At 42.5% G+C, this 24,400-nt stretch overlaps 2 protein-coding genes across 2 annotated transcripts in view; one reads left to right on the plus strand and one right to left on the minus strand.

Moving 5' to 3' along the window:
• LOC311232065 (ATP-dependent RNA helicase DDX39A) overlaps positions 1 to 10,096 on the plus strand; it is a 31,109-nt gene extending 21,013 nt beyond the window's left edge. The window contains exons 7-10 of the mRNA XM_084318741.1: positions 5,412 to 5,521; positions 8,934 to 9,078; positions 9,294 to 9,441; positions 9,824 to 10,096. Coding sequence (XP_084174867.1) covers positions 5,412 to 5,521; positions 8,934 to 9,078; positions 9,294 to 9,441; positions 9,824 to 9,840 — 420 coding nt within the window. The 3' untranslated portion in view covers positions 9,841 to 10,096. The remainder of the gene's footprint in view (positions 1 to 5,411; positions 5,522 to 8,933; positions 9,079 to 9,293; positions 9,442 to 9,823) is intronic.
• A 94-nt stretch (positions 10,097 to 10,190) lies between these two features.
• Positions 10,191 to 24,400, minus strand: part of LOC311232254 (CCN family member 1-like) — a 32,965-nt gene continuing 18,755 nt past the window's right edge. Inside the window, exons 4-6 of the mRNA XM_084318995.1 lie at positions 17,009 to 17,150; positions 16,422 to 16,600; positions 10,191 to 11,789 (exon numbers count right to left, since the gene is read on the minus strand). Coding sequence (XP_084175121.1) covers positions 11,484 to 11,789; positions 16,422 to 16,600; positions 17,009 to 17,150 — 627 coding nt within the window. The 3' untranslated portion in view covers positions 10,191 to 11,483. The remainder of the gene's footprint in view (positions 11,790 to 16,421; positions 16,601 to 17,008; positions 17,151 to 24,400) is intronic.

The raw sequence follows: 24,400 nt of genomic DNA on the forward strand, positions 1-24,400 counted from the left end.
TCACCGGACACTATGACCGGAGAGATTAAATATGTCGGACTTCAACAGATTTTGCCGGCCAAATACCGGTAATTACCGGCTAACGGAAACGCTGCCATAGATGGATGTATGGTTACATCTTGGCTTTGCTAACTTATCTAATGCTAGCTGTTGGCACCATGTTAACAGCAGCCAGCTAGCTCACTTGTTTGATTAGCTCACTATACATCGGCCATGCAGCTCTGACATGTTTGGTTCATATAAGCAGAGACCTATACATGAGCCATGCAGTTCTGACCATGTTTGGTTCATACAAGCAGATACCTATACATGAGACATGCCATGTCCTATTTAAGTCCCTCTTAGCTTTGCCCATTTGTAACTGTCGGTGTCATAAATGGCCATAATGGAGGGACAGAGTGACCCTCCTTTGGACAATTGACTTGAGTCATGAGATCCACTCTTGGCTCAGCTTCTGTCTTGAGGAACAGGTTCCAGAAAAGTACACTGGGGTGAAGGTATAAGCTGGATTGTATGTAAGCCGCGTGAATTCAAGAGTTTTATTTAGTGATGCAATATAATATCGGCCGATATGGCCGTTTTTTTTTACACATCGGTATCGGTCCGATATCAAGATAGGGCCGATATTTAATAATAATGATAATAATTTTTTTTTGTCTTTTGCCATGTTTTGGCCTTAGTTTCAAAATATCAGTCATTTCTGAAAATAAGTTACAAAAGTCTAAAAAAAAATGCCTTTTGGAAAATAGCTCTTTATTTGATTATCATAAAGTGTTTTCTATACAGATATCGACATTGGTAAATATCGGTATCAGCCAGAACACCAATATTAATATCGGTTATCGGTATCGGCCACAATTTTCACATCGGTGCATCACTAGTTTTATTCATCACATGCATACCAGGGCATACAGTGAAATGCGGTTGGCCATGCCCGCTTCGATACACAAAAAACAATAGAATAGTAATAATAATAAAAAGATACTGTACAACGATCTCAAGTTATTTTCTTAGTGTCCCTTTCCTTCCTTTAAAGTGACCTTTTCTTGTGACCTGTGGTGCGTTTGTGTGTGTGCGAGTGCAGAATGTTGTGTGCGTGTGTGGAGAGATCAGTGTTCTGATGGCCTGAGGGAAGAAGCGGAGCCTTAGCCTCTCTGTTCTTGTTGCGTGTATACGGAGGCGCTTGCCTGACCGTAGCAACTTGAACAGGCTGTTATTGGGGTGGTGAGGGTCCTTCATTATTCTACAGGCTCTGGATTTGCACCTCCTATTGAGGTGAAGGTTGTCACCAAGCTAAAATTCTAGTGTCAACTAGGGATGGGAATTGATAAGATTTTATCGATACGATTCCATTATCGATTCTGCTTATCGATACGATTCTTTGTCGCTTCCCTTATCGATTCCTGATCAATTTATAATTTAAATAAATAAATTGGAAATGCAACAGAACTAAGCTGGTTAGAATAACAACATGCAACTTGACATTTCTGATTGTCATTTATTGTTGAGCCCCCATATCAGAAAAATACAAACTGTAACATTTTTTAAAATTAACTATAGCCTACACTTAAATAAAATAATGTATTTGAGATTCTCTTAAAAAAAAATTATTCTTAAACTAATTTAATCTATTGAATAACGACATTTTGAATGTAACTACAGTTCAATATCTTAAACTAATTTAATCTATTGAACCGTAGTTGCATTCAACAGGTCGTTATTCCTCTGACTTCTCTGTCTCTGGTCTTTCAGAGACACACACGTCACACACACACAGAGCTCCCTCCCCGGGCCCCTGTCCTGTAAGCCGGCTTGTGTTGCTACACGGACGTTTGTATGTTGCACGGTACTTCCTGCCTTACCTACTAGTAAACAACAGTCAGCGTGATCACACGCTCTCCGTCTCTTATTATGTGTTCAACTAAAGAGTACAAGGTTTACACAACAGCCCCCACACCCTTTTTTATTTTATTTGTACCTGTACTACCTGCTGTCAGCTGTTATCTCTCTCTGTGAGCTTGATTAGCTAGCGTCAGCTCCGCGGCTAATCTTAGGTTACCCTGACTAGGTTCTAAAACATTGGAGTAGTTTTCACTGCACATAGAAGCAGCCAAACAGCGGGAGCATTTTGGGAGCATATGACCAAAACCCAGGCAATTTCCAGCCCTTAAGGAATCAAATAGTCTGCCATGGCTACATGCGTGGCGCTAACGTTATGCGCAACTGTAGGAAAAACCTGGCATTGATAAGAGGAATCAATAGTCACGGAGGCATGCGATTCCAGGAATCGGACAATTAGGAACCGGCTCCCAACGGGAACCGGTTTTCGATTCCCATCCCTAGTGCCAGCACACACTTCTGTTATCAAACCGAGCTTATGAAATCGGCTAAGAGTGTTCTTTTGATTCATGTAACAGCAGTCAGCTAGCTCACTTGTTTGATTAGCTCACGTTCGCCATTAACCTCTTAAGCCCTAGCCATATTTTCAGAAGATTCGCCTAAAAATAAGTAAATGGAAGATTGCTCTACTTCCACAAGGTCCATTTGCATGTTCTTGGTATCTAGGTTCCCAGTGTCAGAAATATTGTGTCTGTTAATAGGTTTGAGTAAATTGTAATGAACCAAAGGAGAATATCAATTTCCTTTCCCCCCCCCCCCCCCATCTCTGCTGGTGAATAACGCCATGCTAAAATTGACCAGACATGAAGAATTGCCACTAAGCCCATTCAGCACCTTCTTGAGATCACGTCTACAAAAAAATCTAAGCAAATGAATAAAGGGAAGATGATTAAACAGAAGGTTTTGTAGATACAGTACTGAATTCTGCCATCCAATTTGAAATATGATTATATAATATCATGCCTATAAATGACCTTGATCTATGGATCGGGCCAAATCTCCCCTTTCCAATGGCAGAGTTCAATCTGGATGTAGCCACCAGGAGCCCCTGATGGGGCAAAAAAACGTGAGTTTCAAGTTTCTTTAATATTTGTCATACAGAAGTACAGAATACTTTTATACAAAATGCTTCTTACTGTTACGCTCCAGAGACTGTGCAAGACAAGATAAGTATGAAATAAAATAACATAGTAAAATTAGAAGTAAAAAAATGAGGTCACAGTGTTCAGTTTAGACATATGTACAATGTTCGATGCAGAATAGACGTAGTTACCATACAATACTGTGCAGTGTACTAATATACAATACTATATAGTGCAAGGCAGAAATGGGACGAGGTACAATTCACAGTAGGTGTACGAGTTGTAGTGCAAATCCTTTATCAATAAATATAAAGTGTAAAGTGTGTTTGTGTGATCTAAAGTGTGGAGAGTGGGTGCTGCAGTGTGTTGTTTGTTTGAGTGAGTGTGTGCGTGTGGGTGTGTGTGCTGTGTGCATTTGATGGTTGTTGCATAGTGTTTATTGTTCGTTTAGCAGCCTGATGGCCTGGGGATAGAAGCTTCTTCTGAGTCTTTCTGTGCTCGCCTTAAGACTCCGGTATCGCTTGCCTGACCGAAGCAGTTCAAATGAATGAAATCTACTGTAGGTAGTTACTTTTTTATAATGTAAATTGCTCCGCCATTTTTCATCAGATTGCAACACGTTTTTTGCTAGACGTTCACAGAAAGGTAGAGAAACTAAGTGCTTTCTATTTTATGGCAATTTAATGTTCGGTTTGTTGCACCCGTGAGATATGATCCTGAGAAAAAAAAAAGAGGGGGCAAAAAGCTTCACGCTTCAAGTCAGATGATTGACGGGCTGGCGTGAGCTGGGAAGTGTCGTTTTTATTTTTTATTCGAAAGCTCTTCTAGTTGCGTACCTATTTTAACCTCTGTAGCACCAGTGCTATGTGCGGGCATAGTTAACGTTCAGCCCTGGTAGTAGTAGCATAAATCCAGTTAATGATGGAAGAAGTACACATTTTTTCACTTTTCCATCCTATGCGCCTCGTCTGTTTAGGTATTTTTTTCGGTGTACAACAGGCCGGAAAAAAATCGAGGGAAGACACTGATCAACATCTGCTTGTTCGAAATTACCCCCCCCCCCCAATATTTTTACCTGGCCATAACTGCTACAGTATCTTTATTCTTGATAGTAGTGATCCGTTTACATTTAGTAAACAAACAGAAATTCAAGTGAAGTGTAGTTTTGATTTGTGCAACACACATTCTACTTTGTGTTGCAATTTTTGTTCAGTTTGTTGGTGTGTAAAATGCACACGTGTGTGTGTGTGTGGTAGAGATCCTGCCTTCCACTAACTATACTGTCATGATTTTAGCTAGCTACATTACTCAGACATGGTGTAGTGGCTGCTTGTCGCTCCCCAATGAATTGACAAGCGTCACGATGCACCCACTTAGTTATTTCCAAACTTGGCAATCAAAGTTCTTTGATGTTGATAAAGATGGAAAGTCCAAGCTGCAGCCGATGTAGTTTGCATGGGTTTTATTGTCCAAAGGAAAGATGAATGATGATGAAGTTGAACAGAACAGTTGTCAATTGTTTGTTATAGAAGCGGTTCCAACAGTGAAAGCAGGTTTGAGAGTGAATCCTCGCAGGTGCATGTCTAGGCTCTGATTACAGAGCCTCTTATAATAGAGGTGGTGTGCCCCCTAGTGTCCATACATAAATACACCATTCAAACATAATACCGTACAACTTCTAATAATGTCTGTTTTGGCTTCTACAAATGGTTCTTAATATTTTTTTTCTCATTTCTCTTATACACAATATCCACAACATATTGTGGTGAGTTCTTTGGGTTTGTGTGTACCAGGGTTTGTAACCATGTGTCTGTAGTGATTAAAGGAACATACCAACATTATGGGAAAAGTGCTTATTGTCTTCTCCAGAGTCACACAAGCAGTTTTATTGGTAGTCCTGTTGAGGCCTGTCCGTCTGTTTCAAGGCTGCTCATTTCCTCCGTGTGTCCTGCATATACAGTGTACACTTAAGTCCTATATTCATAAATTTCAGTGAGATACACCTTTACATTTGCGTCCACTGTGTTGCATTGGATTCATCCCACTTGAATGCATGTATAATATGCACTAATGTGTGAACTAAACTACGTGTTAGCACAATAGTGAACTCAAAGTCCTATCAAGAAACAGTTTTTTCTAGGCTAGATATTCACTAACTTGCAAAATACTTAATATGATTTTCATCAAAACAACCATATTTGCTCAATAGCCATGCCTGACCGCTTTCAATTTGAACCATAGGACCCACGTGTAGAAATATCTGTGTAGTGTGCCGCAACATAAATCCATTACACAATAGTTGTGTACAAAGCCTTAGTGTGCAGTGTGCACATGTATTTTTTTCCTACTTTGTTGATGGGTACTGTGTGGGCGTCTTCCGTTTACTGTGATCTGTTGTAATAACAAGTGCGGTGCGTGTGTTTACTGTAGGTTGTGATCTTTGTGAAGTCGGTGCAGCGCTGTGTGGCTCTGTCTCAGCTGCTGGTGGAGCAGAACTTCCCTGCTATCGCTATCCACAGGGGCATGGCTCAGGAGGAGAGGTAGGTGTTGCTGCTGGAGACACTTTCCATTCATACCTCATAGATTCAGGTGCCACTGGAGAGACTTTCCATTCATACTAGGGCTGAATGATTAATCTATTTTAAATCGTGATTTGAAATGATGCGATTAACAAATTGCAAAGACCGCGATTAGCAAATTGCAAAGCCTGCGATTTGGGATGCGTTATACAGCGAGTCTGATTCAAGGTGTTTTTTTTGCTCGTCAGTCATGCTCACCAATCAGAAGTAGCCCATGGTAGCTAAGTATACGCCCAGCAAGAGCTTGTGAAACGCCCGTGTGTGAAGACTCAGTCGGGCTCCAGAGCCTGTCTCTCTCCCTCTACTGTATGTTAGGGGTGTAAAGGTACACATATCCGTACCGAACTGAACTGTTTCAGTGTGTACCGTACCGTACCGAACGGCTGTGTAGTGTACCGAACGAATACAACGGTATGTTAACCACTAACAAACGCCCACCGGGGGCTGGTTTTTCCACAATCTAATATAATTATTATTATTTTAAAATAAATTTACAAGTCGATTATTAATTTCAATATAGAATATTCGTTGACAGCCCTACAAGTACAATTAGTTACTGCACACTACATCACCCCTGAGTGGAACATGGAAAGCCAAACTTTCCCCCACTGTACCGAAAACCCGTACCGAACCTTGACTTCAAAACCGAGGTACGTACCGAACCGTGGTTTTTGTGTACCGTTACACCCCTACTGTACGTTCAATAAACGTTTAAGTAGCAAAACGTTACACTATAAAAACGAACTGGATAGTTGATGATGCTAAACATTTCACTTCATTAGCTGAAATATTCTAAAATCATTAAGTCTACTATAATCCATTCTCCCTTTCGGTGCGTGCGCTCGTGTCCCATATCTGGTCAAAAGACCAGATTTTGTCAGTTTGATAGAATTTACTGAGGATTGCCAGACATATTTAAACATAAAAAAATTATAATGCATAATAAATAGGGATGTCCGATATTGGCATTAAAATGTAATATCGGAAAGTATCTGTTTTCATAAAAAATAAATATTTTTTTTACATTTATTTAACCTTTATTTACCCAGGCAAGCAAGAACAAATTCTTATTTTATTTATTGTCAAAAGTATGCATAATGTTGTGTTAATTTCACAACAAGATATATGTAATGTTAATTACCTGAAATTATTCAGTTTTTTGGGGGGGGAAACCCTGCATGTATCGGTTGATATCGGAAATTAAGAGTTGGACAATATCGGTATATCGGAAAAAAAAAAAGCCAATATCGAACATCCCTAATAATAAATGTATACCGGGCGGGTACATGATAATTAGTGCTGTCAGGCGATTAAATTTTTTTGTATCTAATTACAGGATTTGTAATTAATCTAATTAATCGCATAACCATTTTAGGCCTGATATTCTATATTCTATAATCATATTTCAAATGGCATGTGTCCGGATGGCAGAATTCAGTACTGTATCTACAAAACCTTCTGTTTAATCATCTTCCATTTATTCATTTGCTAGATTTTTCATGTCTGGTCAATTTTAGCATGGTGTTATTCAGTCAAAGATAAAACACATTTAATTGATATTCTCATTTGGTTCATTACAATTTACTCAAGCCTAGTAACACACACAGTATTTCTGACACTGGGAATACATTCGCTGAGATCCATAGATGTCCCTAGAATCATGTACCAAGAACATGCAAATGGACCATATTTAAAAAAAGAGTAAATGTGTATTCTATGTTTTTATGGAATTAATGAGATTTAAAAATATTTAAATTAAAAATAATAATAATAAAAAAAAATCTTGAGTTAATTTTCATAAGGCGATAATTTGCTGTGTAATTAATTAATCTAATTAAAATGATAAACTGCCAGCCCTAATGATCATGCAACATAAAAATAAATGGTTGTAGGAACGGTTTGGGAGAGGGAGGTAGGGAGGGGTTTTATGTTGTGAAGTTTAGACTTCAGAGAGAGAGTAAAGTACCGAAAAAGGTACCGTTTGGGTACCGAGCAGACCCACAATAAATCTCTGAGCTGCTTTAAAAAAAAATATATCTCAGAAAAATCGCAATTAGACATTTTCCCAAAATCGTGCAGCCCTAATTCATACCTCATAGATTCAGAGTTGCTATTTCTCTGGCTTCTTGGGACACATTACTGAACCGTATAATGGAGTTGGAAATGAGAAGAAAGACGTGCCCATCCCAATAGTCAATAGGTTGGTTGGGTGCTGAGTTGAAAAAATACCTAAGTTGAAAGAGATCCGCACACCAACTAACTCCCGTTTTTTTAAAGGACTTTCATTTGCAGTAGTGACGTTTCGAGCACAAGGCTCTGCCTCAGACTTCTGACTGCTTCCTTGTGCTTGAAACGGCTGCAAATACAAGTCTTATAACCCTTTCACTACCACACTACAGAAGGTTAACCTTTCACTACCACACTACAGACGGGTTATCTGTAGTGTGGTAGTGAAAGGGTTAACCTTCTGTATTGTCGCAGTGAAAGGGTTAAACGAGAGCTAGTAGGTGTACAGTTATCTTTTTTTTACATTTTCTAAGTTAAACCATCAGTTTGCGGCCACTGGTTGCAAGATTGAGCTATATTAATGTTTTTCTCCATTACACAAATTATTATTATTTCATGCTTGGTGTATGTGTGCCAAACTGCCAATCACATCACTCGAGTTTAGTAAGTCAATTCAATGTTGAGCTTAAGAGACCTACAGTATTTCACACTTGTCAACACAAGCACATTTGTCCAAATCACATCCCTCTGCATCCTCTTACTTATTACTCAATGTACTCATAATCAATATTATAATGTCTCGTTCCTCCTCCAGGCTCAGTATACTCATAATCAATATTATAATGTCTCGTTCCTCCTCCAGGCTCAGTATACTCATAATCAATATTATAATGTCTCGTTCCTCCTCCAGGCTCAGTATACTCATAATCAATATTATAATGTCTCGTTCCTCCTCCAGGCTCAGTATACTCATAATCAATATTATAATGTTTCATTCCTCCTCCACACTCAGTATACTCATAATCAATATTATAATGTCTCGTTCCTCCTCCAGGCTCAGTATACTCATAATCAATATTATAATGTTTCGTTCCTCCTCCACACTCAGTATACTCATAATCAATAATTAAGCGCTCTGAGATTCTCGCGAATGTGGAGCGCGGTACAAATCTAATCCATTATTATTATTATTATTAATATTATGTCTCGTTCCTCCTCCAGACTGTTTACTCATATTATCAATATTATAATGTCTCGTTCCTCCACACACTGTTTACTCGTATTATCAATATTATAATGTCTCGTTCCTCCTCCAGACTCAGTTTACTCATATTATCAATATTATAATGTCTCATTCCTCCTCCAGGCTATCCCGTTACCAGCAATTTAAAAACTTCGAGCGGCGTATCCTGGTGGCCACCAACCTGTTTGGCCGCGGGATGGACATTGAGCGAGTCAACATCGTGTTTAACTACGACATGCCAGAGGACTCCGACACATACCTTCACAGGGTCAGTGCAGCTATATATGAATATCACAATTTACTTCTCTATACCAGAGATGGGCAGCTGTGACACGTTGTATACGCCACATTAATCGATCCCCTTTGTTCACATTCTTGGGATTAATACACATTCATGAATTATCTATGTAAGTTTTTAATATTAAATAGGCGAGGGGCCGGATTACATTAGTGTTGTTGACCTCACGCCGCTCTCTCCTCCAGGTGGCCCGTGCCGGCAGGTTTGGAACCAAGGGTCTGGCCGTCACCTTCGTATCTGACGAGACCGATGCCAAGACACTGAACGACGTGCAGGACCGCTTCGAGGTCAATGTCGCAGAGCTGCCAGAGGAGATCGATATCTCCACCTACAGTAAGCAACCTCTGTGGTTCACTTGTCTCTCTGAAGCTCACCTGTTGACTGGACTGCACTGAGCCAGATTGGGCTTGTTCCCATAGTTCTGTGTTAACGAATCTAAGTCAGTGCAGCAAAGAGCATTTACCGGTAGTCTTGGTGTGTTTTCAGGCTTTAAATCTCTGTTTCTTGACATTGGATTGGTCTTTCTAATGACAACGTAGCAACTCATGGCACAGTGATAATTGCGCAGTGTTTTCATTTCCATTCCTTGAGGATAGGTGATGGCTTTCATTTAAGAAATGTAACATTCAGATGCTCTAATTGTGCAGTAGAACAAACTCTTAATAGCAGTCTTGGAAATAACATGTCCCTTCTCTCTCCTCTTGTGTCGTTTCAGTTGAACAGTCCAGATGAGTGAAGTATTTTTGTTCCACTGAAGATGTGTCGCCCCGTGTCTCTGTATTTTTGTGGAAGAAAAGATTAATCTTAACATTTATTTTAAAGCGCCCCTCCCCCCTTCCGTTATGTCCCATAGCTAAGTTCATGATGACACAACACTTTTGATTTTATTGTATCCCTGGGGGGTGCCCGTTTTAAAATCCACCCCCCTTGTAATAACCGTGGTGTTTTTTTTTTTGTTAATGAAATTAAAACTTTTTCTACCATGTTATTTCACTGTTGGGTTTAATTTCGCTCACCATTTGATGTTATTGCCAAAATTGTGATTTTATTAGGCTGACAAATGTATACAACCTTTTCCCATTAATAGAAAATGCACATGCAATTGCAGACGGTTGTGGATAGTTGTATTTTGGAACATGGATATCTTCACAAGCGGTTTTGGAACATGGATATCTTCACAAGCGGAGGGCACTATCAGCCGCATACTTTAAAGACTCGCAACACTGTTATTTAATCAACCTTAATGCTAGGCATTGGCTGCTAAATGAGAACTTGATACTGTAAGAGTTAAAATAAGCAGTGGCCAGGAGAGTCACATTGGCTGGACGCAACATGAACTTCTAACGACTATAAAGCTCAGGACTGTTTGGAGCCAAGGAGTTGCCATACAGAGAACAAGAACAGAGACATGCAGACCAAAATAATATATTTACAGAATACAATTTGGCATGATTCATTATTACACTTTCAATATTGCAAGAAAATAAAAGCCTTAATAAACTGCATTTGATGCGCAAACATGAAATTGGAGGTAATTTTAAAGGATTTGGTATTGGTCCAGCCCTTGCTCAACTCTTTCCCCTGCTCCAGATCGCGTTCCTTTTAGTTCAACAGTTGGTAGGCTAAAAGGAGTCCATCTCATCATTCATTACCAGCAGGAAATGTACTTTTACATGTCCTTTCATCTCAGCACACTGAGAAAAGCAGTCCATTGCTGCTGCACTCCGTGCTTGAGTTTATAATGCGCTGATTCTGGAAAGTTCTTTAATAAAAAATAAATAACTTATTTATCATTTGATATCCGCATCATGTTTCACACTCCATGTGGGGTATTCTACATAACGTATAGTTCAAAAGTGTTTCTTTTTTGACCTGTCCAGGCTCGTCAGTCATCTTCACTCATTATTCTCAGTGCATTGTGAGACATGGTGTCACTAAATTCACAAAATCCATGAGATTAGTGTAGATTAAGTGGCATGTGTGTAGCACACAAAGTTGTCGACAGTGCGAACCACAGTGCATGATTCTATCGTCTTATTTCGCCCCTCAGGTTGGTCTGACTGAGGATGTCAAAAATGCCGTCACATCTGGTCCAGCAAATGTCCCAGTGTTCCGGAAGTTAGGGGGTGCCCAAGGGCTTTATTTTAGGACCCACGAATACTTGAATAGGAGTGGACTGGTGTACATTACAATCCACTCCAGTCACATATTACTATTTAGGTTGCCTCTATTATAGTGATCAAACACTAGGCAGACCCGTCGTCATGGTCGTTTCGTCGTCTCTCTTGGGAGCCAGATGAGCAAACTGGCTCCTCGTCATAAAATGTCTTCATTCAGGAAGCTGAATCATTTACTGTTACCCAAACAACGGCAACTTAATCGATGAACTTGTGCGTGTCTCCGTACATCCATTTCTGCGGCGGGAGGGCCACTTCGTTAAGATGGCCGCATTCGTCATTGCATTTACAGGACTGGATGAACATGGCAGACTTCAGGAAGCGCTCTCCGTCAGGGCAGACGAAGCTCACGGGCACAGTGCGCGTGCGCCGCGGGGAGCAGCAGCGGCCGTCCACACACGCGCCGCAGTAGTTGGGTCGATAGAGGCGGACGCTCTGGCACTCGCCATAGGACAGGTGGATGGGTTCTGGGGCTTTGTGGGTCGGGGAACACTTCTTCCCTTTCTGTGTTGGATGAGAAAGAGAAGCGGATTCGAGTTATGATATTAGAACGGAAGTGTTCTTGACTTGGAATAAAACAACGACACCGCACCATGTTGTATATAATTACCCACCCTGTGATGCCTTGAATTCATGAAGAATTGTCTCGACATGGAACATAGAATCCAAAGTAGAAATATTTGATGACTTAAGTTAATGGAGATTTGGTTTAACAACAGCTAAACTAGATAAAAACATCCATTTACAAACGCTCACAACTTGTGCAGTATAATCTAAGTCTCCAAGTCAATGTTCTGTACTACAAACATGCATTTTTCGCTAAAACCTTGCTAATGAAAACATTTCTAGTTCAATGCCGCCTTCAAATGGAACTCGTGAGTTCGTGGCCTTGACTTCAAGTGGGTTGAAGTCGTGAGGGGTGGAAGTAACATGTATAAATTAATGTGTAACCGATTAAAATCAAATCAAATAGTCACTTGATGAATTAGCAAATGAGTTAATTAATTCAGAACCAAACTGAATAAAACATCAATAAAATGAAATTACAATCAAACACAATTTAAATAAACTAGACTGGTTTTATCTAACCACCTTGAAATTAAATTCAGTGCACCGCAATTCCATTCGCCACCACTTTCATCAATTCGAGGACACTTTCGTTGTTGAACGGTTCGTTAACGGTGTGTGCTCCATGACATGTGTCAATCAAATTCCCCAGCCCACTATGAGCGGTGGAAGTAACAAATGTATGAAAGGGGTGGTGAATGGAATTGCAGTGCACTGAATTTAATTTCAAGGTGATTAGATAAAACCAGTCTAGTTTATTTAAATTATGCATTTGATTGTTATTTCATTTTATTGATGTTTTATTCAGTTTGGTTCTGAATTAATTTAATTTGCTAAAGCATCAAGTGACTATTTCATTTGATTGCATTTTAATCGGTTACACATTCATTTAATCGGTTACACATTCATTTATCAATTTGTTACTTCCACCCCTCAGAGGACACCGTTGCTAGGCAACTGAGCAATGAGTCTTGAAGTCGCTGAGGCTATAACAATTTTCCACTTACAACGTTGTGAATACCACAACAGTGGGTCATTCTTATGGACTCTTCTCGTGAACACGTTGAAGACGGCACTTAACTGGAAATGTTTTCTTTAAGGTTTTAGCAAAAATGTGTTTATGACTTAGCCTACTGAGCATACGACTTGGATTATACTGCACAAGTTGTGAGAGTTTGTAAACTGATATTTTTTATATAGTTCTGCTGTTGTTAAAACCAAATCTCCATTAACTTCAATTCAGCATACTGTTTTTTTGGGGGGGATTCTATGTTCACTGTAGACATGTGAGATGAACAAAAAAATCTTTATGAATTCAAGGCATCATAGGGTAACTGATATACAAATGATAATTTTTTTGTAACATTGACGTGGAATAACCGTTGTCCCTTCACACCACCCACACTAATTAGTCTCATTAGGAAGACTAGAGACTTTAGACCTCAGCATAGAGTCTCCAGTCCATATAATCCAAACTAAATGCAGGATTAATTTCCACCTTTGAGTGTGTTGTCCTATTGAATACCAACATATTTACACCCATATCCATTATCACCAAAGATTACACCAGACGATAGAGAGATAGGGAGTTCAGTGTCCAGAGGAGGATTAATATAGACCCCACTTTCCCTGGCTCTGGGTAAACAGACAGGGTGTAGCTATGGACAGTTGCTTGGCAGGAATGCCGGGGGTGGGGGACTATATTTGAAAAGGCCACAGCCACCACTGAGCATATCACTGCTGCCCGGATTTCCACTGGAGGTAGAGCATGGTTTCCCCAAAGTGTCCTCGGGCCTAGTCCACATATACACAGGTATTTTGGGAAATGAAAAAAAAGAAGATCCTTTGATTGATTGATTGATTGAAAACTTTATTAACAGATTGCAGAATGGGTACAATACAGTACAGCTCAATACACAATTGTTAAGGGGATGCAGACCAGAGAAAGACTTTCGTCTTGTTTACATCAGGGTCCCCCATTTTCAATTAATCAGGACCACACCAACTTACACAATTACACAAAATTACCTGATGGCATGACCTACAACCGTTTGTGTGTATGGAGGTGCAAAAATGCAGAGAAAATAGGTACTATGTTTTAAAAAATACCTGTATATGTGTGTTGACAGGGCCATTAGTCATGAATGACAGCCTTTTCCATAAGCTACGCTTAGTTTCACCCCTCCACATGGATACACAGCGTATTTCTTTTGTCTGTTTCAGAAAATCTTCACCCTGGCAGGAGTTTTCTAAAAGGTCCGTTTTCACTGACCTAAAAAACACAGTTTGCGTGTGGACAAAAGACAAACGCATAGAAAAAGCATGTATGTGTGGATTATAGGCCTTAGAAATAAAGGTTTGATTTTCTGTTTAATGTTTAACTTGCGCCCCCAAAATTGGCCATTTTAGTTTTAGTTTTTGAGGACTGCATACCTTTTTTGCTAACCAAAACAACATACTTTATACTTATAGCACATGCATGAGCCTGGTCTCTTTTGAAATATGACATTCTGAGGTTTCTGATTCCAGAAAGAAAGTTCACTTTTAGTGCTAATGAAATAGAGCAGGGGTACCCAACTGTTTTTGAACCAAGATCTACTTTTTTATTTACCACCTAGCCGAGAGCTACCAGCCAAAATTGTATATTGTAAGCCATCATTTGAGGCTTTATAAAAGCAGCATAATGAACACATCTGTCAGTGCAGAGTCCGACCTCATCTTAAATAACAAACAGCATTGCATGTTGTAGTTAACAAGGAGAGGCAGAGTTGATTTTCCAAAAAAAAAATTATTTAATAATCAAATTTTATTAATCGAGATCTACTTGAAATCAGCCCGTGATCTACCCGTCGATCGCGATCGACTGGTTGGGCACCACTCAAATAGAGTAACATAGGTCTGAACTTGAGTTGTAGAAAAACTTGTTACTCAAGTTTTAGTTTTTCTGTAGTAGTTAGTAGTCCAGAGGTAGTATTTCCCCAGAAGGTGGTATGGCTTACAAATCCATACAGACCATAGCCTGAAGCGTTATGTAGTACATGTCCAAATTTCATAAAGATACATTCAGAAATGAGTGATTAGGAGTGATTTTGGTAAACTGTGTATAAAAGAAAAACTCAGTTTTCTCATAGACTTCAATTCATTCTGCTGTTTTTCTCTTCCTGTTTTTGCTCGTTAGTTTTTCACCTAGATCATACATCCCCAGATGGGGTATCATTGGAAAGCCACACTCATTGGCTACAACCCTCCACAATCATTTTCGAGATCGCCAAATGATTGACCGAACTAGAGCCCCAAGAGTTGGGAGTGGTATTTTGCACAATACTGTGTACTTTGCACAAGCCTCAAATACCGGCATGTAACTCGAGAACCGCTGAGCGGATTTTCTCGCTATCGACAGGCAACAAATAAGCCTTCAATTCGATATATATATTGTATTACAAAATATGCACACCCGAGCCACTAGAGGTCGCCAAAGTGCCGTTGGGCAAATCGTCCTCAAAAGGGCCCACATGTGGGCCCTTGCAGCTTAAGCGGATAATTATCCAACATAAACTTTGGTTTGGGTCCACGTGGCCTGCCTGGCTCTGAGGTGCGTTTATCAATGTGGCATCATCAATTTTATTACACTGCACTTTGCATCATTTTACATTACTTTTTATTGCACTGCACTGTTGCATAATTTTACTATATTCTATTCTACAATTTTATTGCACTGTACTATTTTACTCTGTCTATTACTTTTTATTACAGGTTCAAAACTGTCAGGTGTTAAACTGTGTGGGTATCAAACAAAAAAGACTGTCAGGCTTTAAAACGGTGCAGGACCCAGGCCTAGAACTGCGCCCAGAGAGAGGGAACTGAGCCCTGAGAGGGAGGTTTGCCCTGAGAGGGAGGTTTGAAGGGTCAAAGTGGGTATCAAACAGGAGGGAAGACTGTCAGGCTTTAAACTGTGGATACCAAACAGAAGGTAAAGACGACTTTGAACTGTTAAACAGTAATCCAGAACTATTTCATTGCACCGTAAAAACTGATTTTATGTCTGCACTTTATGTGCACTATTTTACTATTTTTTTTTTTTTTTTATTGTCTATTTAAACTGAATCAAACCATAAACAAGGTGGCCTGTTGGGATGTTAGATCCTAATGTGAAAAACTCTGATTTTATATGTCTGCACTTTATTTATATATTTTTTAAAGATTTTTCTTTTAACATTTTTACAGCTTTTATCGTAGATAGGACAGGCAGAGAGGAAAGTTGGGTGAAGATGGGGAGGACATGCAGCATAGGTCCCCGGGCCGGATTTTCGAACCCCAGATGCTGTGATTACACTGCGAGCGCAGCTATGTGGTGCGCCACCGTGGCGCCCCGATGTCTGCACTTTATGTGCTCATTTTATGCCTGTCTTTTTTCTGTTGTGAAGCACTTTGAGCTGCAGTTTCTGTATGAAAGGTGCTATACAAATAAAGTTTATTATCATCAGAGGTCTAGGTCTTTTTCACACTCCTGCACAGTGTGCCAAATGTCTCTCTCTCTCTCTCTCTCTCTCGCTCTCTCTCACACTGTACCTTAGGTGGAACAGCCAGGCCTGGGCATGGTCGTATGGTACATATTCTCGTCTCTCTCTCCAACTTGCACCGTGGGTTGTTGTTGGTGATGCGAGAGGACACGCCCAGGCCACAGCTGCGGGAGCACTGTGTCCAGTCAGTGATCTGAGCGACACATCTATCCTTCAGATGGTTCCACACTGGAGAGAGAGCAGGGTCAAGAAGAGGGAGCAAGGGAGTTCATTAAAAAGGAAAGTGGAATTATGAAAAGTCTCAATTAGCGATTGGCGTGTCTTCACTGTGCTCAGTGGTGCCCCACCCATGGTGTGGGTGGGGGTTTGTTCCTATGGAGTCCCATTGGGGCCCTGAGCTCTCTGTAACGCAGTTGGCCACGTATCAAATCAGCCCTTCCTAGCCCGTGTCACATGCGTTTTAATTCTTTTTTTTCTTTTCGATACTGTAGTTTGTTTGACTTAAAGATAGTTTGACTTATACTAGCAACTGGTGGCAGCTAACAATACAGTGTATAGGAAAGACATGGCCATATCAACAAGCAAATGCATCCTGCCCATCTGCCCAACACTCAGAGAGGGAATGTTGACTCTTACCAGGCAGGTGTTTGTAGCCAGGTTCATTCTCCCAGCTGTTGGCCTTCTCTTCTGCCAGCTCATTGCCGAGTGCCAGCTCGTTCCCAGGCCGGGATAGATCAGGTCGGGGGTGCGGCCTAGGGTGGTGTCGTGGTGGAGGAACCTGAGATAAGAGACAAGAAGAAATGAGATAGTCCTATTGTTTTAGAATTAGAATATCTTTATTGCCAAATACTTGTGTTTTATGGTATATCACTGCACTTTCCGCGTTACGTTGAGCTTATGGGTGACAGAGAGCGGGGGGGGGGGGGGGTGAATGAATGTGGATGAGAGCCATGACATTAAGTGGTTGTAGTTATGGCTGTGGGGGTGCTGGAGACATGATCCAATAGACTCTTATACGCCTGAGTCTCCTGAACACGGAGAGACCAATCCCAAGTCGATCTGCACTTTCTCGGCCGAACTATGGTCACTTTTCCTCACCTACTCCCCGAACTCCGTATGCGCAGATTGCCCACGGAGTCTCTGGATTGTCCCGAGATCTAGGTTTATCAATCTGCGCATGTAGAGTTTTGGGAGTAGGTGCGGAAAAGTGACCATAGTTTGGCCGAGAAAGTGCCGATCGACTTGGGATTGGTCTCTCCATGTTCAGGAGACTCAGGCGTATAAAGGATCTTGGATCATGTCTCCAGCACCCCCACAGCCATAACTACAACCACTTAATGTCATGGCTCTCATCCACATTCATTAATCTTCTCCCCCTGCTCTCTCTGCCATGATTTCAGAATACCAGAAGTGTTGCGGTGATCTATGGCCACCATGCTAGTTAGCGGTCTTGTAGTCATGTCTCTCTCTAGCACACATGTTTTTCCTAACATAAATGATCTGTCCGCTCAAAAGACCTGTTGCCTGGTCATCACTGTAAATACATATTTGTTAGTAATTGTCCTACATTTCAAAATAAAGCTTAAAAGGTAGAATCTGTAATTCTGTCAAACAGCGACCTCTAGGCAAAAGAGCCCCACTTGGTACTGCGCTTTTTTTTTGTCTGATGTGTGGGTTGGAGTTTTAACATTTTAAAAAGTTATAATTGTGAATCTTTCCAGACCTCTCTTGGTAGAGCCTGAGGTGTGATCAGCAGTAGCAACCCCTCCCCCTATATACCCACTGAAATACAACCCACACATCAGACAAAAAAATAAAAATATTTAACCCTTTCACTACCACACTACAGAAGGTTAACCTTTCACTACCACACTACAGACGGTTGCGAAAGGGTTAACCATTTGTCGCATGGCAGCGAAAGGGTTAACCTTCTGTATTGCTGCAGTGAAAGGGTTAACCCTTTGTTAGTGTGGTAGTGAAAGGGTTAAACAAAGTGCAATACCATGAGGGGCTCTTTTGCCTAAAGGTCACCGTTTGACAACATTGCAGATTCAACCTTTCTGGATAAAGAGGGGGGATACAACCTCAGAGGACCATTCAACTTAAAAAAAACCTGTGATGAAAACCAACCTGCAAATAATTTGTATCTCCTCTTACGGAGCCACCCTGTGGAATGGGCTCGAGGATGAACTAAAATATTGTGAAAACATAAATCAATTAAAATCTAGACTAAAAAAAATCTATTTGATAGGTACAGAAGGGAAGAGCTTTAATTGCATATTAAAAAAATACATATGATACTGTATTGTACGTTATATCATATTACATTATATAATCATATTATAATTAATTTGTATATTATATTACTATATTTACACTATATGCTATTATATTATGGTACTATATTATATTGTATATATCATGTACTATATATCTCATATCACATTATATATGTGTTGTATACACTATTATGTACTACCGGTATATACTGTAACTGAGGGGTACAATTCCCTGACTGTATTGTTAGATATGATATTTAATACCACTACCTCATGTACTTTAACTTCTGGCCATCCAGTACAAGATATAAGTATGATGAACACTTTCCCACCTGATGAAACGAATCCACACAAATGTACCAAATCGAAGGTTTAATACAGCAAAGGGTGTATACAACGATCACTTAATTACATTTATGATTTGAAATATGAAATATGCACTTTTATGGCAAATGAGTATTCGTAGGTAAATCAACATTGAATGTCCAATCTCTGGTTGCGCAGGGAGTAAGTATACAACCTGGAATATTTAGGAAACGATAGCGATGGTACTTAGATGATTATAGCTGGATACACTAAGGGGGGGGGGGGTCCCGCTGGTTGTAAGACAGTAGGAGGGGGGGGTTAGAGAAGCCGCTGGCGGTATCCCATCTGGCCGACGGTGTCTTGGGAGAATCCAAAGTCTTGGACACGGTTCCCACAGAACCTCGGACCGCAGACGAATACAGCTGGACCCTCTGTGGACGGTATCTGCCGGTCCACAACGGAGAGACGTGAGGCGACCTCACGTGTAGAGCGCCGTCTCACCTGGAGTCCTCTCCGGGGGGTAGTTCCAACACTCCGCAGTGTTGGCCTTTATCCATGGAATAATCAAAGCACACAAAGCATAATCCAAGCCGTGGAAGGCTCGCCGTCGTCCGGGTAGAGTAATCCAATATACAGGTCCAGTCGCTCTTGGCCCGGAGCTCCTCGGATGCAATCACCACTAGGGGTCTGACCAGCCTGGTTAAGCGTCCAGATAACGTCAGGAACGATGGGGGTACTGATAACTTTAGAACTCTAACCGAACGATGCACCATACATAAATAGACTATTATTAGCTTAATAGAATACGTCCAACTCGACGGTATAGTGCCAAACTATGACTATTCAACTATTAATCTACACGATATCTCAATGCCTATTCTGGGCCAAGTAGGCCTTACTACACCGCACGTGCGTCGTGGGGAGGCTTTGCGTCTGTCACTCTGTTGGAGGGTAAAGAACTGGACAAGTTCTACTTTACTTGCGCCATATATATATGCGCTATGAACAAATAGTACCATTCGTATCCGGGGGTTTGCCACGACATGTTAGGCGGTACGATTGAACTTGGACCTAGGGGTATGGCAACCTGGCGCCAGGTTCTCGTCCAATGGTAGAATGAAACTATTATGGGCTGTTTAGTAGAAACGGGGATATTCAATGCATATTGTACAAAGAATATACAGGGGTTATCAAACGATATACAAATACAATTAAATATATATATATAAATAAATATACATATTCGGTTTAATCTGATCCTTCACAACATATACTATTATATATACTATTATATACTGTAGGTATACTATACTGTAATGTGTACTATATGTGTGTACTGTAATGTGTACTATATATGTATGTATGTAAATGAAAAAAAAAGAAAATGAAAAAAAAGAAACGTAAGTCTTCAGGGGTAGGGCCCGACAAGCCTAATGCTTCTCCCTAGCCCTTTTCGGACAATTGGACAATGCTGCAATAGCATCTGGTAAAACCTTTGGTGATTTTAACCGTCTGTAGTGTGGTAGTGAAAGGGTTAAACTTCTGTAGTGTGGTAGTGAAAGGTTAACTCTGTAGTGTGGTAGTGAAAGGGTTAACCTTCTGTAGTGTGGTAGTGAAAGGTTAATCTTCTGTAGTGTGGTAGTGAAAGGGTTAACCTTCTGTAGTGTGGTAGTGAAAGGTTAACCTTCTGTGGTGTGGTAGTGAAAGGTTAATCTTCTGTAGTGTGGCAGTGAAAGGGTTAACCTTCTGTAGTGTGGTAGTGAAAGGGTTAACCTTCTGTAGTGTGGTAGTGAAAGGGTTAACCTTCTGTAGTGTGGTAGTGAAAGGTTAACCTTCTGTAGTGTGGTAGTGAAAGGGTTAACGTTAGGTTATGACTATAACCAAGTTCTGTTAGTTAGGGGCGATGCTTGGCATCGCTACTGCACTATCTCGCGTACGTGCACGCGTACTGAATAAACCACAAATGTACCTCTAATACCAGTATTAGTCTGACCACACCCCTCATCAGCTTACCTTCATAAGCAGGTGTGTGGTCACCTGCTCTCCTCCTTCCCAAGCTTTCACCACAAGGTGAGGACAAGGGCTGCAGCGGCCGTCCGATGCCAAGCATCGCCCCTAACTAACAGAACTTGGTTATAGTCATAACCTAACGTTCTGTATCGTTAGTGGCTTAGCTTGGCATCGCTACTGCACAAGGGAGGCCAAGCGGAGCCACTTGGCTGACAAATACACCCCGCTGACAGCCCCCCAAAACCATCAGAACAGGGAGGGCCGAGCCCCCCCGACCCCCCCTAATGGAGGGTAGCCCCCCTATTAGGGACGTCACGGGAGGGCGACGGACCCGACCGTGCGAAGAGGCACTCAAGCAACTCAACGCACAGGGTGAGCAGACCGTGGCTTGACCCCACGACTACACACACGCACAACCCGCATGCCACCCGGGAACGAACGGAGGAACAACCTCGTTACTGCCCCCAGAATCACGGGGTCAAGGGCAAACCCAACCCCGTGGCAAGGCCGTAGCAGCGGAGCACGAAGGAAGACCCAGACCCACCAAAAGGACTGGACTCCCTAGAATGGGGGCCCGGAGAAGTCCATGATGCCAGCATCAAGACCCCACCAGGTGGGCACGTAGTGCCCCGCCCCCCACATCGCCAGCGTATCCGGACAAAGGCCCCTCAGTTACTGCACCTGGTATTCCCAGGCGGAACCAACCAGGCCATAACCTGCCCAGCTTCCGAGATCGGGCGTGTTCAGGTCGGTATGGCCGTAAGCCGAGCGGGCCCCGTCCCCCCAATAGTACACCGCCTGGCACACTGACCCTGCAGAATAGGCAGTCAGCATGGCCGTAAGCACACAAAAAAGGTTAACCAACGGAAGCAGGCAGCGCACCGGGGAAAAACCAGGCAACAGGCTGTTAACCCTAGCCTGGAGACTGCGGACGAGACAGGCGCCAGAGGGGACAGCTGAACACAGCCGCCCCGGCGGAAGGAGCGTAAGCTGGCGGTGTTGCATGACCAAGCCTCCATTTAACAACCCCCACCCAGAGGGGTCGAGGCAGAGAAGGCTGACACGATTGGCAGACGTCATGAACGTGCAGGGGCACCCTCAAACGGTGAACCCGGGAGTTGACACTGCTCCAACACACCAGGGAATCAACCACCTCGGTGTTACCCAATGCGGTGGTTGTTCCTATAACCCCTCAAGAAAAAACTCCAAAACACACCTGCGGGTATACACCGGCTATACCGCAGTACAAGTGTTTCAGTTTCCAAAAAGGGTTAACCCAGGCCTACGGGTCGCAAACATCACTTCGGACCGGGCCTGGCGGTACGGGAAGCACAGGGTCACCAGAGGAGGTCAAAAAACCACCCCCACAGGCCCCTCTTCGCCATGCGTGAGAGAGGAGCGAAAAATAATGGAGAACCAGCCCCTAAGCACACCGTACCCGGTATTCCCCGGCGGTCTCCCAACCAAGTACTAACCAGGACCAACCTGTGTAGCGGCCGAGATCCGACGAGATCGAGCGCGTACAGAATGGCATGGCTGTAAGCCATGACGACAGTGCTGAGTAAAAACATACCCAACCAGGGTCTCCATAGCGCTTAACCCTGTGACACCCAGACCGACCTGGCATTTTTCCCCCTGAAAAAAGCCCAAGTCCCTCAGGGTACCAGAACAGCAGATCTGCATCCCCGGCGGACAACGGGTTCAACTGATCTGGACCAGCGTGACCAGAACCAGTCCCGTGCCCTAACCACGCCGACATGCCTACTCCAGGAGAAGGGCAGATATGCGTGTTGATCTTAACATGAAAAGAAGGCGCCACCCAGACGTTCGGACGAACCGCGCCTGGTGGCCCACCCCAAGGGCGTGAGACCCCACTACATATGTTCAGATCCATCCCGTCATCATCCCCCAGACATGAACGAGAATCCGTCGACAACCCACCCAGGTCATGGGATGTGGTCGCCGGAAGAGGAAAAACCCCCATCTCAGTTGCTTTATAAAAACGCTGTTTCAACCACAAGCAACCAAGGCGTGCCAGCCAATCGCCTGTTTACAGCGAGCTAGCACTATACGTGCGTCGGGACACACCCCCATCAATGAACAGGCTATTTAGACCTGTCATTGAATCCCCAAGGCGCCCAGGGGAACGACAAGAGGGGTGTGACACTCCCTAACTCCAACACTTCTGGAATAGAAAGAAGGAAGCATCAACAGTATGTATCCCAGTCTACACAGCCGGGGTAAAAAATGTTCACATTTTTACATCCCACCACCCTCCCATAGGAAAGAGACGGGGATCCCCAGAGAGACTTCCCACACGAGCTGTACAGATTGAAAAGAATATATTGCACCTTGAGCCATGTAAAAAACTGGTTTTAGGGCCTCCGGGGAAGAGGCACCGAACCCATACACACTCAATAAACGAATTGAATCGAATATACATACAATAGAAAAGGACCCTTCTAGAGGGTCCACTCACTTTGACAATCTGAGGAGGAAGGCTCTGTACTCTGATGGAGGCTTCCTCACATGGAAGAAGGAGTCCGAACTCACAGAAGGCCTGAGTAGGCGCTTGGTGAGGAGGAGCCCTGACCACCCCCCCTGAAAACAGATCCATCACATGGACCTGAACAGCACACGGAAGTCCTACCAACAGAGACGCGCACGGTGACGTACTCTATGGCGGGGGAATTCCTGCGGTGCACACGCCCAATATACCAGGCCGTGGGACCAGGAACTCCCTCCCCCCCCCCCGTAACGTGCCGAACCGCCACGTGACGGGAACCTTGAAGGACAGGGGGTGTACCCCTGACGACAGAACAATGGGGAGAGGAAAGGTTACCAGTTCACCCCTTTACGACCCCACACCCATGATACGACGTAACGACAAAAAGAGAATATGACACAGTCATAGTCAGCTCTATGAAGCGTTTCACAGCTCCACACAGCGCATGAGCTAACCTGCTATCTGATTTTTACTAAGGAAAAACACAGAATAGAGAAGGCTCTAAGAACCCCGGTCCAACATACACATGTGCTTCTGTGGCCAGTACAACCCAGTTGTAGGTCACATGACACACACAACCCATCATCACCTACAAAAAATGGCAAAAACACTCAACAGAGGAACGCCGTTTTTTTCACAATGAGAGAATACATCATTCTTGATTAGTATCGACCACAGGCCTTGCTAAGCACACATGACAGCAACCAAACCAATTTCCCTTTAGGAAATAAGTTTCTCCAGCAGATTTAGCACAACCTCAGCAATCAAGCTAAGAGTCACATCGTATCCCTACCACACAAAAGACACAATTAATGCACAACATGTCTGATAGGAGGTGATAAAGTCCCCAGGGAACCGGGGGGGAAAAACACAATCCTCCTATTTTACCCTCAATACGGCCAGTTAAAACAGGAAAACCTGTTAATG

Source organism: Notolepis coatsorum (assembly GCF_963971535.1).
Source record: "Notolepis coatsorum genome assembly, chromosome: 7".
Taxonomy (NCBI): Eukaryota; Metazoa; Chordata; class Actinopteri; order Aulopiformes; family Paralepididae; genus Notolepis; species Notolepis coatsorum.